The sequence below is a fragment of the Platalea leucorodia genome (genome assembly GCF_965183815.1).
Source record: "Platalea leucorodia genome assembly, chromosome: 5".
NCBI lineage: Eukaryota > Metazoa > Chordata > Aves > Pelecaniformes > Threskiornithidae > Platalea > Platalea leucorodia.
The window spans coordinates 15,136,217-15,151,847 of NC_138827.1; the positions used below are offsets into that span (position 1 = coordinate 15,136,217).

Sequence of the window (15,631 nt, forward strand, 5' to 3'; positions counted from 1 at the left end):
TGGGCTGGGCTGTCTGCTCCGGCACTTGCCAAGGGTACTCACAGCCCAGCACAGGTAGTAAATACCACCGGGTAGCAAATGTCCCCTATTTTTCCTGCAGGCAGAGTGGTGCTCCGGTTGCCCAGCCCGGCTGATTTATTGAACTGGGAGCGCGATGACATATGCTGGTCTTGGCATCGCTCCTGCCCGCGTTCGAGCGGGGACCATCACTGGGTGCTGCAGGGTGAAAACGGCAGGGCTGCAGAGGCATCATCTCCGAGCATCCCTGCTTTGCAGCACAAAAATAGAAGCAAGGGTGCAGGTTTTGGGGGGCAGTTAGTGGCAAAATTTGTTATCCCCACCTGCAAACACAATAACTGGCTTTCAAGGTGCTGCCACTGTGCCAAGCAGAGGCGATCTTCCATTTTAAATCCCAGCTTTTATTTCCTTGCTCTGCCCACCTCTTACCCAGGGGCAAGAGGAGAAAAAAGCCTTTCCCCATAAAATCCAGGGAGAAAGCAAAACAGCGATAGGGAAGAGGAGAAAGCATCAATGATTTATGGCCAAGCATCAGGTGCAGCAGCAGACCTGGAAGCTTGGACAGTGCTTTTCGCCATCCAAATTCTTCCTTAAAATCCCCCTCCCCAGCCTTCCCCTGCCCTGCAGCACTAACCCAGCTCAATCCCTGCACTGGGATGCTGCTGGCTCCAGGCAGACCCCTGCCTCCTGCCCAGCCGAACTTGCCCAAAGCCATTTCTCCCACCTCTTCTTCCTTCTCACCAGTCTTTGGTTTTCAGCTCACGTAGCTCTCCGAACCGGCTCCCGCAGGCTCCGGGTGTGCAGCCTCAGGGGCAGCCACAGAAATCCCCTTCTACCTGCTTCTGCAAAGCCAGACCCGGGTAACGAGTCTGTGTGGTGCTAGGAAGGCTGCAGGGTGCACCCGTGGCGGTAGGAAACAAACAATTAGGCATAAAAATGCTTTAGAAGAGACCCTGCTTCATATACATAAATTAATTGGGTCCTAATTTGGGGCAAACAGGCCACCATGGGCACTGGCAGTGCCTTTTCCAGCTCTCCAGTGACATGGGGACTGAGCAGCCATCGCCATGCTCCTCCGGGGCGAGGACACAGGATGCTTTAATTAGAAAAACTACTTTTTTTGTGCATCTCTAGAGGGAGGTTGAGCTGCTCTGGGGAAGCACTGGGGAAGCGGCACGGCAGCATCTCACCCTCGCTGGTCCCCACGGACCCCTTGTCCCCGCAGCTACCCCATCCCATCCCGTGGGGAGAAGTGGGTGGCTCCAACCCCCAGAGCAGAGCACCAAAGCCAAAATTGCCACGGCGGCTGCTGCCTGTGCCCCGGGAGAAGGGATCAGAGGAGAGCAGCTCCAATTAACCAGGCAAGCAGATGCCTGTAGGTCGCTCGCACGCCCACGGCGCAGCAGCAGGCAGGTAGAGCCCAGCAGCCTCACCATTCCAGCAGGCACCAGTCCCGGTTCTCCTGCTGCCGTGGGACAACAGCTGCCCCAAACACCTCCTCCGCTTTGCTTGCCCCGCAGCACAGGACAGTAGGCACATATTGATACTCTTAAGAAAAGGGGCATGTTTTTCTTTCCATCACAGTCAGAGCTACAGGGACACTATTTTATTGCAGCTTAAGGACACAACGGTGGAAGCGAGCAGTTTTGGTCCTAGGGCTCTGTGTAACACCATCTACTGCAGGCTCATCTCCAGCACATGCAGGACAGAAGGAAAAAAAGTCAAATAGCCCTGCCCTTTCTCTTTTTAGTTTGCTTTAAGTCAGCAGAGCATCAGCAAACAGCAGCCCCGCTGCCCAAGCAGCCGTAAGGGACAGCCCTGCCTGACCGTGGGAAAAGCCACATGGGATGCTCCGCGCTGGACCATGGTCCAAAGTCAGGGCTGCCACGCGGACCCCAGCTCCGGTCTGCATCTCCATTTACACTGAGGAAGCACCTCCCTCAGATTCGTTTTACCTGGTGAAATCTGACCGTTTCTAGATGCCGTATCAGCCTTGTCAGCAGCAGCATGCTGAGAAGGTGCACGCAGCCGAGCCGGAGCCCTTTGTGTTAACCCATGGGCACAAACAAAGGATTTTCACAGGCGCTTGTTTCAGCTGCATGTTCAGGCATTGCTTTATCATAGGTTTAAGTACACAGCTTTGGAACCAAGAAATAAGACCCAAAAAGTACTTTGCAATTAATCAACTCCATTTTAATAATAAATAAGTGATATCCAGCTCTGGTACACACAGTCAGGGCTGCATGCTGTTGTGCATGGAGCACCACCAGACTTTAGCTACGTAACTCCCTTTTTTCCTGGGTGGCCCAGAGAAGAAACACAGAAATCCTCTGGTGAACAGATGCAGGGTGGAAGAGGCTGTGCTTCCTGAAAAGAAGATTTTTTTTTCCCTTCAGATTAAGCTTATTGTCACATTGCATCCCACTGCATGTGAGGAAGCAAAGCACTGAACCCACCCAGGGTTATTTTGAAGAGTCAAACCCACCAGAGCAGGGAGGAGGAAGCTGCCACCCCCATCTTGCATGGAGCAAAGCCCTTGAGATAGCTTTAACCCCTGGGGACTGAAGGATCCTAACAACCTTCCACAACCCATCGATGCTACAAGGATGGAGCAGTGTCCAGCAGCTTATTATGAACCTGCAGCACATAACATTTGCACAATGGAACTGCTAGCAGAGCGGTACAGATAGATGCAGGGATGGACACAGGGCACCAGAGCTTGCTGCAAGCTGGACTCAAGAGCCACATCAATTCCATCCTCACCTTCTGCTCAGCCTACAGCTAGAGACCAAAGTTGGAGGGCTTGGAGAGAGGGAGGACTTCCCTCAGCAAGGGGCAGTGACATGCAATACATACAGGTCCTCTCTATTTAAGGTCCATACAGTGACATGCAGGTCCTCTCTATTTAAGGGCAGCTCTAGGCAGAGCCAGATCAATGGGCTCCAGGCTAGTGGATAGCATCTGGGAAGCTGCAGTAGGAAGCAAATCAGCTCCCATGGCAATAGCTGCCTCTGACACAGCCTTGCTGCCAAAGGACCAGCATTTACTCCTGTGTCCAGCCCCTGATACTTCCATGTGGAGTAGCACATACAGGGATGAAAGTGTCCCACCTTCCCCTGGCCCATTTCCTTCTCTGCTAGAAGCATCTCCTCTCACAGAGAGGTGGTTTTGCCTGCAGACAGGTGAAACGCCTCTTGAATAGCTTTTCAGAGCTGCTTCAGCCACTCCAAGTCAAGCCTAGAAGTTTCAGCACAAGCAATGAGACCCAAGTTGGATTTGGTGGTAGCACCCTGCTCTCCAGCAGCTTAATGCAGTTAGCAGAAAGTTTCTGGCTGCACTTTCCACCCAGAAAACATGCCCAGGAGCTCCAATACACTTCTGCAGGGCCTTAAGATGCTGTGGAAAAACGGTCTATACTGTTTACAACAGCAGCTTGAGAAAGAAAAAAAAAAAAGGCAAGAAGTACAAAGCCAGAAGTGCAATTTATTGACAAGTTTCAAAAGTAAAAAGACACAGCATCTTTGCTCCTCTTGGTTTGGATGTCTGAGCTCTACCAGAACACCTCCACCCACCAGCTCAGAGCTGTGTAGTACTTCATCTTCAGAAATTGAAGTCTTGCTTCTCCACTGAGAAATCATATAGTCCATCTTGGCCAGTCCCAGGCTGCAGATCTGGATTTTCCTAGGAGAACATTGATAGCCATCAGTTAAAGGTTCTGCATCTTAATAAACCTAAGCTTTTTGCACCAGAGTTTGCCTGAAGCTTTTTACAGCATCTTATTGTTTTATTCTTGTCTTAAAAAATTCTGCTGCTGTAACAACCTGTTAAGATCAGCTTGATGCTAACAGGACCCTTTGGAGACCAGACCAAGTCCTCCTGTTGCTTACAACACACTGAAGCTGCAGTGTCCCTGCATCTCACCCACAAAAAGCAACCAAGTCTACAGGCTCAGACACCAGAGGTAGAAGAAAAGACTGGCTGGGGTGGCAGAACTCAAATTAAATAGACTGCTTGGAACAGCAACAAGCCAGGAGTGCTTTGGAGAGATGTTCCCCTGGCATCCAGCCCCTCAGGCAGGTGCCGGTGTGTAGGAGAGCTTCCTCCACACCCTCTCCCAGGGACATCCCGCAGACCCTGTTCTGGGCAGAGGACTAACACAGACATTTGCTTCCTGCTGCTGCAGTTCACATCTAGACTGAGCTTCAGCTCCAAGATCTGCCAAACTGCTAAGCCTCTTCCCTGGCGTTTCCCCATCTGCGAGACTAAGGCTAGGACCGAGCATGGCGTCTAACTGTCATAGGACTCTCTTGCAACTGCTAGCTGGTGTCCTATCCTTTTTCCATAAGTTCATTAGCATGAGAGGGGTCAAGTAATCTAAACGCAACCTGAGCATGGTTATCAGCTGAGTAGGAGGCTTCCATTCATAGTGACAAGCTAGCTCAGCTCCGAAGGAGGAAAATTCTCCACATTTGGTATTCATATCAGCAACTGCAGTAACTCCAGCTGATGCCAGTTTAAATTCCAGGAGCAAGATGCTATCAAGGCATCCATATCTGTTGTGCTACTCATCAGCTGACAACTCAGAGCTTTTACAGACCTTTAAGAACAACTGCAACAATCTGCAAGGACTACTCTAGTCATCTAGAGGTCTCTTCCAAAAACCTGTTTCAGCATCCTTAAAGTCTGTGCTTCATTCCAGTGTGTAATAGCTTCATATTTTCAGATGAGAAACAGCAAGAGCTCACATACCTCACCAGAAAAGTATTTCTCTATAATATTCAGCGCAGCTCTGTAGACCATGTTGTTGTCGTGGGTTTGCAAGGCTTCAATTTTCTCCAGCCCATCAAGCTCTTCCACCAGCAGACACAACCTTTCTGTCTCTCCCAGCTTCTCAGCTGCCTGTGACATCAGATAACAAGCAGGCAAACATAACCTCACATCAGTAACAGGTCTGAGATGGTCTTTACTGTAAGACCCTGATCTACAAGTCAAATGACCCCAGTCCTGCATTTACTGTCCCTGTTTGATTTGTGTTTAGCAGAGATCCCAGGGATATGACTGCTATGCGTATGAAACAGTCCCTGCTGGGATTACCACACAGTGGCTTGACTGCCAGCCAAACAAGCTAGCCGAACTCTACTCGGCTACATCCACACACTGAGAAGCAGTAAGTGTGACCTGCCACTCGCTATTTCACTTGCAAAAGTCACTTCACTGGTTCAAAGGTGCTACAAGAAACAGCCTTTCAGACAAGAGGCACGTAGACATCAGCTGGCAGGGACCTGAGCTGAAATGCCCCCAGGACCACTTGATTTCTCTGCAGTTGCATTTCTGCAAGACCTTTACCTCTGTCCAGCTTGGCTATTAACACATAACCTCTTTCCCTTTCCAAAAGCAGACTAAAGTCACAAAAGGTGAAGAGGAACACTTTGAGACCTTAATCTTGTCAAGCCCTTTGGATAACTCAAGAGCATTGAAGAAGTTAGACAACATGAAATCTAACTCTTACTCCTGCAAGATCAGCAGCTGCTGTAGGAGGAGATGCTCTAGCCACACAACGGCTCACACCTTGTTGCTCTCTTGGGGAAGGAATGCAAGAGAGCAGGAGATCTTACCAGGAAGAGGTTTGAAATAGTATCCAGGATGACCAGGATAGTTTTGCTGTCTTTGGCCAGGAGCAGGTTGAGCAGAGGTTTGAGGACCCCAGACTGGACAAGCTCCACCACTTGCTCCACAGTGCCTCCTGTTGTGAAGTTGGCCACTGCCCACACAGCTTCCTTCTGAGCTTTGAAGTCCCCCTGGAAAAGCAGCACACTGAAGGCACTCCCAAGCTTCAGCACCCCTCTAAGATTAGTGTGAGGTGAGGATAGCCATTTCCCTCACATTCAGTTTGGGCTGACCCACCTCCCCTAGCACTTTGAGTAATGGGTGGACACCAAGCCATGCTTTCATGCAGGTGTACTGACAAATCTCAATGCCCAGGCTGTTCCAAGGATCCCAACAGCTTTGAAACAGATTGCTCAGGTGGCTCTTGGGCACATGCTGAGTGCTTCACAAGTGAGGCATCATGGACCTCATGAACCTCAGCATCACTTCTGCAGAGCTGTATGTGCACCCACCCCTTACCTTATCAAGCAGCTCCACCAGAGGTGGCAATAACCCACAGGTGATGAGTTGTTGGATCTGCTGGCAAGGCCCTGCAGCAATGTTACTGAGTGCCCATGCGGCTTCCTTCTGTATAGTTGGCTTTGCATGTCGCAGGAGACAGGGCAGGACAGCCAAGACACCAGCATCGATAGCTGCCTGGGTCTGCTCATCAGTCCCTGTGACTACATTCCCAATGGCACGGAGAGCCGGAGTCTAGACAGAGATTAAAGGAGATGAGAAGAGTCCTTACCTCAAGGGATACATGCCAGAAAGTCCAGTGAGATCCCTCACTAAGTGCTTGATCCTTCAAATAAGGAAAGCATCATGGGAGATTACTGTTGTATTTACAAATCTATCGTCCTCCTGTTTTGCCTTAAGCAGCTTTACAGTTTCTATCCAGTCTGCCAGCCACAGCAAGCTGGAACAGAGCAGTGCCTTGACAAACAAGCCATCAATACCGCAGTCTGAGGAGACAGCGGACCACACTAGCCACATATAGTAAGGAGACAGGCCTTCTCTCTCCCCAGATGTTCCTACATTAAAGGTCCAGAGGCTGGAGATTTCCTACCATAATGATCAGCTCTGGGCTGGCCATGAGTTGCACCAGCCTTGGGAGAATCCCTGTATCCACCACAATTTGGATGCGATCATTGGAGCCATCAGTCAGATAGGAAACAGCCCAGCAGGAGTCAGAAATTATGTCCTTGTCCTCATGTTCCATGAGGCAGATGAGGACTGGCAGCATCTTTTTCACAGCATCCAGAGGAGGGTAAGGGTTCTTGTTCCTACAGAGGTTTGATAGGGTCCATGTGATGTTCCTCAGGAACCCAACCTGAAACACAAGGGAGGTGTAAGATCCTCACTGCAGTAACAAATGAGGAAGAGGTAGCACCCTGCTTCTGGTCCCTACAGCTCAGAGACATTATACAGTAGCCAGAAGCAGCCTTCTTAAGGGCTGAGGCTGATTTGAAGAAGGGAAATGAAACAGGTAGGTGACTAAGACAATAGATTCACCCTCTCCCTCCCCAATATGAATTTCCAATAACTTCAGCTCTGGTGGTGCAACAAGCTATGATGACTAACAAAGGTGACAAACAGCTTATTTGCTGGGTCCTTGGACAAATTACAGAGCATTCTTTGGACAAGATTGGGAATTTGGATTTTTCATGGTTTTTTTTTTTTTAATATTAGCAGCTCATTGTTCTAGAGTAGGACATCTTGAGGATTTGATTAAGTTGCATCATCCAGACAGTTCATCCCAGTAAGGATGTTCCCAGGAGAGCACTGGAGCTACTTTCAAAGCATCATAGCTACCAAAATGCATGTATATATGAACTGGTGTTTTGTCATGTTTCTTCCACAGGGCTCCTTAGGAAGAGGCAATGGTGAGGTGGGCTAGGAACAGAGCAGCCAGAAAAGTTTTTTTTAAAAAACATCTTGCAATATAAACTCACAGAAGGCCTAGAGGGTGTTTTCTGAACACCAACCTGAAAGGCCATAATTATGCCTACAGAAAGCATACAGCTTCCACCACACCCAGGGGTGGGACACCTGGAGGCATCAATACCACTGTTACAGCCCCTGAGAGCTTCTCAGTCCACTTTATGGTTCTCTGAGAAGGTCCTTCTCCCCCACAGACCAAGCAATCAGTGGGGCAGGCACCATTGCAGAAAGGCAGAGATAAGCCACAAATCCAGCAATTTAGAGCTACCCAAAAAGCAGCAGGAGGAAGCTTGAAGGCCAAGTTCAGCCCTTCCACATGCATATGCAAGTTTACCTTGCACCAGTTTCACCTCATTCCTAGCTTGACATGGTCAAAGCTAGATAGGAAAGCTAAGACTAGAAGACATCACATTAACTTGAAGACTGGCTACTTGGCACCTCCAGCTTTGTATATAGTGGAGAGGTAGGGTCATTAAAAGCAGCTTAGGACAGGGTCTCATTCAATTATACAAACAGCTTGTTGCTTATAAGGCAGGTGATAGACCACCATTCACCCAGTATCCAAGTGATTAAGAGCTGTTACATCAAGAAAGTGAAGGTTATTTACTGGAGTTACAGGTGACACCAGAGCCAGCAAGGGAGGAATCACATTGCAATTGATAAGAGCATCTCTGTATAGGGGACCATCACCTGTACAGATGAAAAAGGATTGTTTATTGCATCTGCCCAAGTCACAAGACAATCAACATCAAATAGCAACCAGATCTGCAGGCACACACCAGGGCTGGGTGACTGGGCTCACTCACCAGCCACACACCATTGAGTATTTTCAGGTGGGGAGGATTTGCCAGGTAGACTGGAGTACCATCATGGCTAGTTTGTGGCAGGCTAACCAGACACAACCCATTCTGTTCTACAGACAGCACTAGTGGGTTAGGCCATCCCCACAGGATGGAGTCTTGCACTGGGCTTTGGCCAAAATCCTCTTGCAGAGCCAACACAGGGTCTCAAAGGCTGCCAGGCCACGTGAAGGGACTGAAGGGTTAAGGGTTTCAATAGGGGCAGCAGCTTGGAGACAAAGCTGCAGGAAGACAAGGCTATCTCAAGGAACATCAATATTTTTAGCTCCCCAGCACTGGCTTAGGTAGTGACTCTCTGCATGTCCCCAGGCCTGGAGACCTCTGCTTACCTGCGATGTTGCCCAGTGCCCACACAGACTGCTCACTGATGTGCATGTGCGGGGAGGACAAGAGGGAGATGAAGGCTGGGATGGCACCTCCCTCCACCACCGCCTTGGTGTGGTCAGAGGTGCCAGAGGCGATGTTAGTCAGTGCCCAGGCTGCTTCAAACTGCAGAGGAGCATTGTCAGCATGGGTCAGGAATTCAACCAGCCTGGGGATGATCCCCAGCTCGATGATCTGATTGATAGGGGGGTCCTTCTGCCTGGACAGCATTCTCCTGCAAGAGAGGACACCACACAGCCTACCATGAGAAGCCCTGTGTGGTGCCATGACAGACCATAACCCTGTGGCCACGTAGAAGGCTGTGGCTTGCAAGGGAAGTAGCACCTGTAAGAGATGCTAGTTCAGCATCCCATGTCAGCAAATCTAGCAGAGGAGTTGCCATAAAGAGGCTTCTGCAGAAGACCCATCTAAGATGCTGAAGCAACAGCAGGGTGGCTGTTAGAGTGCCATGCTTCACACATCCTTTTGGGACCATGACAACATTATTCCATGCTCCCTACCTTGCAGGAGTTTGAGACAGTGAAAAAGTATTAGTTTTTTCTCTTACAGCCTGCAAGCCTGCCTCTGCTGCTCCCCAGCTCAGGAGCACTGGCCAGCCCCACACAGACCAGAGCTCACATTTAAAATGAGGTTTCACAGACTGCTTTTCCAGCTAAAAAGCAGCATCACCAACTCCCCGCTGCTGTTTCCTGCCTCACACCGGCACAGAACCATGTGGAGCAGCCCAGGAGATGGGATCAGGGCACTGATCAAGTCAAAGCCAGAAAAAGAAACACTTTCAGCCAGATCTGCTTCCCAGCCTGGTTCATGAGGGCTGGCAGAGGGTAGCGTGGACGTGTGAACCCATGGCTCAGAGCTGTGTTAGTGCTGCCACTGGTACCCCACCACAGCTCAGTGTGCTGTCAGGGCACCATGGGTGCAGGCAGGCTTGGTTTGGGCAGGCAGAAATCCAGCTCCATGCTGCACAGAAGATTAGAGAGCTAGCCATGACTTGCCCCTTTAGGAAGGGTCTGCTCTGGCCAGCCTCCAATTAACACCTTGGGAGCAAAGTTTTTGCTCTGCTCACCACAAGCAGACATCCTCACAGCCACTGGGAACAGCACTGGTCCCCCAGCACATGGGCAGATTGCTGATGTGGCAGCTCAAGCCAGCCAAGGAAGCACCAGCAGCAATGCAGCCTCTCCTGGACCCTCAGAAGACATCCCTGCTGCCAGCTGGGTGATGATGGCACCCTGTGGTCCCTCCTACCCCAACCCAGGTGGGGACAGCCCTGCTCAGTAGTGACCCTTACAGAGCCAGGCTCTCCAGCCCTTGTCCTGCCCAAGCCTTTGGCACTTGGGTTTCTTCCCAACCACTTCATCAGCTGGTGGGATCCAACGTGGTCCCTGCCCCAGCACAGGCACAGCAAGGGGGGCAGCTCCAGGAGCCACAGCCAACCCCTTGACTGGGTCCACCCACACAGGTCCCTGCCACACACACTGCCTGGGACTTTGATGGAGCCAAGCAGGGCGTACAGGGCACAAAACAGGCACCAGCTGAGGTTCCTCAGGGCAGTTTGGTTACCAGGCCCCTTCCCCCTTTGTCATATCTTCAGAGAGCTCTTCAAACAGGAAGAAACACCTTCTGTTGACAGGACCCACCGCAGCTCCATCAGCCACCTCCCTCCCAGCACGGAGCAGCCAGGCAGCATACCTGGTGGCCTGCGTAGCCTGCAGCTGCAGCTCCGTGTTGCTCCCATTCACAGCTTCAATGATTTCCTCCAAGGACAGCTGAATAATCTGTGTCACAGGGGATGATTCAGAGTCAGATGGCAAGCCAGGACTCCCTCCAGTTTAATCTCCACAGTCAATCAGCTGTCTAGACCCAAGTCAGTCACCACTTCATATCTAAGCTATGTCTATTCTTTATGCAATGCAGTTTCGAGATGAGGCAGAGGAAGAGAATCCACAAAAGCCTTCGAGGCAACTAATCCTTATAATCAAGCATGGAAAGAGTCACTGACACACCGTAATGGGCCTACAAGCTCGGTAATTACCCCTTGCTGTGCAAGGAGCCAGACAGGAGCTTTGCCAGCTCCCAGCAAGCCGGAGCACCAGCCAGTTCTACCTGCCGTCGAGGGAAGCCACACAGGACATCATCTCCAGGCAAAATAACACAGAAAAAGGGCTAGGCAGTCTAAAACACTCCCCAGCACGGGGCATGGCAATCAGGAATGGCACTGGCTATTTAACCCAGGTCACCTGAACTGGACTTGGTAGTGGTCCAAGTAGTAGATGACAAGCCATGTGCTGCAGCACTGATCCTGCCCAGGTGCAGAGCACCCAGCGCTCACCTCATTTCTTCTCTCTTCTCCCGGAGAGAGACTCTCATCCATCAAACGGAACGAAATACTCCTGCGCTTCAGGATCTGCTCATCCTTCTTGGCCTTTCGCAGCTCGATGTTCACCTCCACTCTCTGCCTCCGCAGGGCCTGGAGAGGGGGGAGAAGGGCAGCACCCCACCGGTGTCTGCATCACCGAATTTCTGCATCACCCAATTCCCCAAGGAGCTCAGCTCTGTCACCCTCTGCCCCAAGTTTCCTAAGTGAGGAAGGCAGAGAGCCAGCATCTGTTCTCAGGCAGCTCCTTGCTATGGCTTGGAGAGTTACACAGGAGATAGGACAGACTAAAGCCTCTCCCTTAGTGCCTCCCAAGGACATGGGCTGCTGGATGAACCAGCAACCAGTGGTTGCTTAACAGTTGATTTGCTGAACCTGAAAGGCAAACCCTCATCTCCTCTACTGGCTTAAAACAAGCTGACAAATCCCGTGGTCTGACATCCCATCCCAGCCCCCTCTCTGCAGGGATAACTGCTGTTGAGAGCTCAGCAGAAGGGGCTGGACCATCTCCCTTCCCCAGCATCTTCACCAGTGCAGCTCAGTCACCCACCCAAAACTCACATCCCCCTTGCCCATGCCACCACGCTCCTGACAGCCCAGCCAGCTCCACACCACATCTCAAAAGCTAACTGAGCATCCCTGCTGGCAGAGTCATCCCACCCCCCACTGCTTTGCTACCACGTACAGGTAGGTTTGGGGCCAATTAGCCCTTCAGAAGCCTTTACATCAGCTCCTGCCGACAGGCAAACCCCGAGCGGGCTCCACCATTGTCCAAAGGGATGCACAGGCAGGTGGGGGAGGTACTTACAGCTGCATCCTTGCCCTTGTTCTTGAACTTCCTCATCCGCTCACTGTGCTTGATCTCAACTGGCATCTTGGCAGGTTTGAGAGAGGTGCCAGCTGAAAGCCTTCACGTGCTTTTGGGGTTCAGGACAGAGCAGGGTCAGGTCACAACTGCACAGCAACATCCACCTCCATCCACAGAGGGGTCTGGGACCACCCCCACTCCCACCAACAGCCTGGGCCACGCGTTTTCTCACCCTCCCCTCCCAGCAAGGGAGATGCTGAAGTCCCCTGCCCTAAGTAGAGCTCAGCTGGATCCTCACACACTGCAGCCGAGCCACCAAACTAAATGCAAGCACAAACTACCACTTAATACCAGGCTACAAAAATTACAGCTGCCACCGCTGCAATCGCACAAGGGAGCCGGACACACCACTTCTCATAGTTACACTAACACCACCTTCCTCCGGTTCTCATCCCGTGTCTTTCAGGTTTACTTAGACACACGGCCCAAGCCCAGCAGAGCCTCTTGCCTCCAAAAGGATCAGCTTAAGGTCTGATTTAAGGACAAGTAGCCACATCCAAGCCTACTTTCTTACCCCACCGCAGAGCCCACACAGGCTTCCTACACCAGGGGCCCCCCAGTAGGAAAGACACAAGGTCACATCCAGTAGCATGAAGTGGCAGAGTTCAACTAAGCAAAGAGTTCTCCTGGAAACCCAGCTATTAGTATGGATTGCCTTACAAAACATTAAATAGGGACAGGTAAAAATAATTTCTAAGCCTCTCCTCGTAAGGACCACAGACATACACTCAAATAAGACCAAGAGCAGGCCTTCAAGAAAGTTTTTGTCAGAAAAAGCAAGGCTTTCACCCAGCAGAAGTAGAGGTGTTTTCAGAGCAGCCAGACACCACCAAGGGCCCCATAAAGCCAGGTTGTGCATAAACACACTCAGGTGGTGCATCTTCACCTTCCCTCCAGGCTTACAGCCAACACCTGTGGCTCCAATCAGCCTCTAAGAGCTCCCCTTATTCCATCTTTCCAAGTTTAAGGGTTTTTTTTGTTCTCTCTCTCTCTCTTTCCTGCCCCAGCAGCCAAGGCTGGATACCAGCAGCATCAGCTCTTTACCCCAACAAAGCAGCCAGCCACCAAACTACAGACCTCCCCCAGCTCCCAGAGGACCCAGGAGGAGCCACCTCTTGGCTCAAGGCAATTATAGCCCATAGCCTTAAGCCCCTACACTCAAACCTTAAGAACTGCTTCAGCCTCCCTTCCCCTGTTTCTGCTCCAAGAGGGGACCATAGTAACACCCAAAAAGGCCTCTTCTTTTTGGGGAGCTTCCTCCATCTCCATCTCAGCAGAGGCACACCACAACCCACACTGACACCAGCCAAACAGGAGACCCAGCACAGCCCCATAGGGCACAAAGGGACAACCAAACACCCAACACTCCAAAAATGAGGAAAGTCACTCACCCCAACACTCTCTCATACCCCATCACCCTCAGACTGCCTCTTTTATAGCCCCCATGGAGCCACGTACCCCTCAGTTCCCCCCCACGATTGGCTCTTCCCAGGACAGCCTCCCCGTTATCTCCAGCTGCTCCCTTGCCCTGGCCATCTGGATGCACCTGGAGGAGGGTGGGTGGATGGTGATGCCCTTCCTCCTGGGCTGCCCTCCTGCCTGGGCCGTCCCGCTCACCCCCCACACCTCCTCCATGCATTCATGCTTTGCCCACTTTGGCCTTGTTTGTGGCCAGACCCTTCATGGGAGACGCCAGCCTGCACCCATACAATGTCCCATGATGCAGGGGACAGTCTGGGTGCTGCCACCCATCACTGCACAGGTGAGGGGAAGTGCAGGGGATGGGCAGTCTGGGGATGCCCCTTTTTGTCTGGGTAGCTGGAAGGTCCTTGTGGGTGGTGATGCAGGCCAGGAGAGCAGCTGCCTTTGGTTAGCAGGGACCAGGACCATGGAGCCAGGCAGTAGCTGAGGGGAATCAGCCGAGTGGAGGTTGCAAGTGGCATGAGACAGGATTAAGAAACTTGGAGCAGCAGCAGGTGCTGCTGGGAGGTGGGAGCCCAGCGGAGCCGCAGCAGGAGCATGGAGAGAAACACAGCAGGAACCTATTATCTCCATGAGTCCTTCAGATTTTGGCCAGGAGCTGCTGGGCAGCTCTTATCACACTACGTTTTGTGCCTGTCACAGTCTTCATCAGCTTTAGTCAAGAGATTGTTTGCATTTACGGTGCCCTAACACCAGTTACACGCCAATGCTCGGGTTGCTTGCACGGCTTGTCCTCCTGCCTGTGCCACTGCTTGGCCAACAGGGACAACAGCATCCCTGCCCTCAAAATAACCACTCGCAGCAGGACTTGGTTACAGCACTGTGGGCAGTTTTGGGGACTTTGAAGTGCTGAAGGCATCGTGGTTTTGCAATCCCTCCAAGCCATCGCCCTTTTTAGCAAAGCCCCACAAAACCCACTCTGTACACCTCTGTGCGTGCAGAGGTGCCAGCCTGGTCCAGCCGATGGGGAGAGGAGGAGCAGTGTTTGCCAAATGGGTAGGGAAAGCAGCTATTAAAATATTGAATTAAAACCCGATTTTAAATTACTTGGTGTCTTTTTCTGCGAGGGAGATGGGGAGCGCCGTAATTCAGAGCAGGTGCCTGGGCTCACTGCAGGAAGGTGGGAGCAAGGTGGTGGTGGGAGGCAGGCGGGAGCAGCACCCACCGCCGGGGTCTGCACCCTCCGCACCCTGGGAGCACATCCTGGGCCTTCGTACCCTGCCAGCTGTGTACATGGGAGCCATTTCAAAATAAATTATACGAGTTACAGGGAACAACTACTTCACTGCGTGGCTATTTTCAGCATGGAAATACCTATGGAAATATGCTATGCAATACCCAGGCTGCTTTAAGTCATGGATTCAAATCCCAGGGTCATACCAATTCTCCCTTTCAAGGCAAATGAAAGAAGTTCTACGAAGCTTTGTGCAGAAGGTGACGGTGGGGTGTGTGTTGAGAGAAGACCTTCAGATAAATCTGTTGTTTGTGAGCATTAAAAAGCCAGTTGTGCTAATCCTAGATGCTGTATTTTTAAGCTTCAAGTGCCACTGGTTGCATTATCTTGTTTCTTGGCTGCTTGAGACAGGAAAATTACATTTCAATTGCTTTTTAATTCAACTTAATCTGGTGCAAAAGTTAGTGTGCACCTTCTAATTTTGTTTTCTGAGCGGTTTGTTTCAGCTAATTCCTAATCAGCCAACGCTAAATCAAAACAGGTCTGGCTCAAGCTGAAACAGATGAATCCTCACAACCTTTCCAAGCAATTTAATTAAATTGGCTTAAAATCACGCCCCAGGATAGGTGGGGGCAGCCTCCTGTAAAGGCCAGCCCCCAGCATTTGCTCCTCTGCCTGGAGAGCTCTCTCACCCAAGGTGCTGCAGGATACGAACATGCAACAAGGCTGCAAAAAGTTTATCGTTATCCTGGGCTGCTCTTTCCCTCTCTGCCCTTTCCATTCTCTCTCCACCTGCCAAGAGCAATCAGACCCATCCTGTTCAGACCTCTGTCACTGCCAGTGCAGGGAGGGAGAGGATGGGGAGAGAAAAAACACGT

The 15,631-nt window shown here is 51.2% G+C and overlaps 1 protein-coding gene across 1 annotated transcript; it reads right to left on the reverse strand.

The window, feature by feature from the left end:
* Nucleotides 1–3,618: 3,618 nt before the first annotated feature.
* Nucleotides 3,619–12,103, reverse strand: KPNA7 (karyopherin subunit alpha 7; the record flags this gene model as incomplete). Its single annotated transcript, XM_082312817.1, has 10 exons — nt 3,619–3,699; nt 4,768–4,917; nt 5,634–5,816; nt 6,145–6,378; nt 6,734–6,997; nt 8,216–8,298; nt 8,798–9,066; nt 10,545–10,630; nt 11,185–11,322; nt 12,038–12,103. 10 exons carry the CDS (start codon nt 12,101–12,103, stop codon nt 3,619–3,621), a joined length of 1,554 nt encoding a protein of 517 aa, XP_082168943.1.
* Between the last annotated feature and the right edge of the window lie 3,528 nt (nt 12,104–15,631).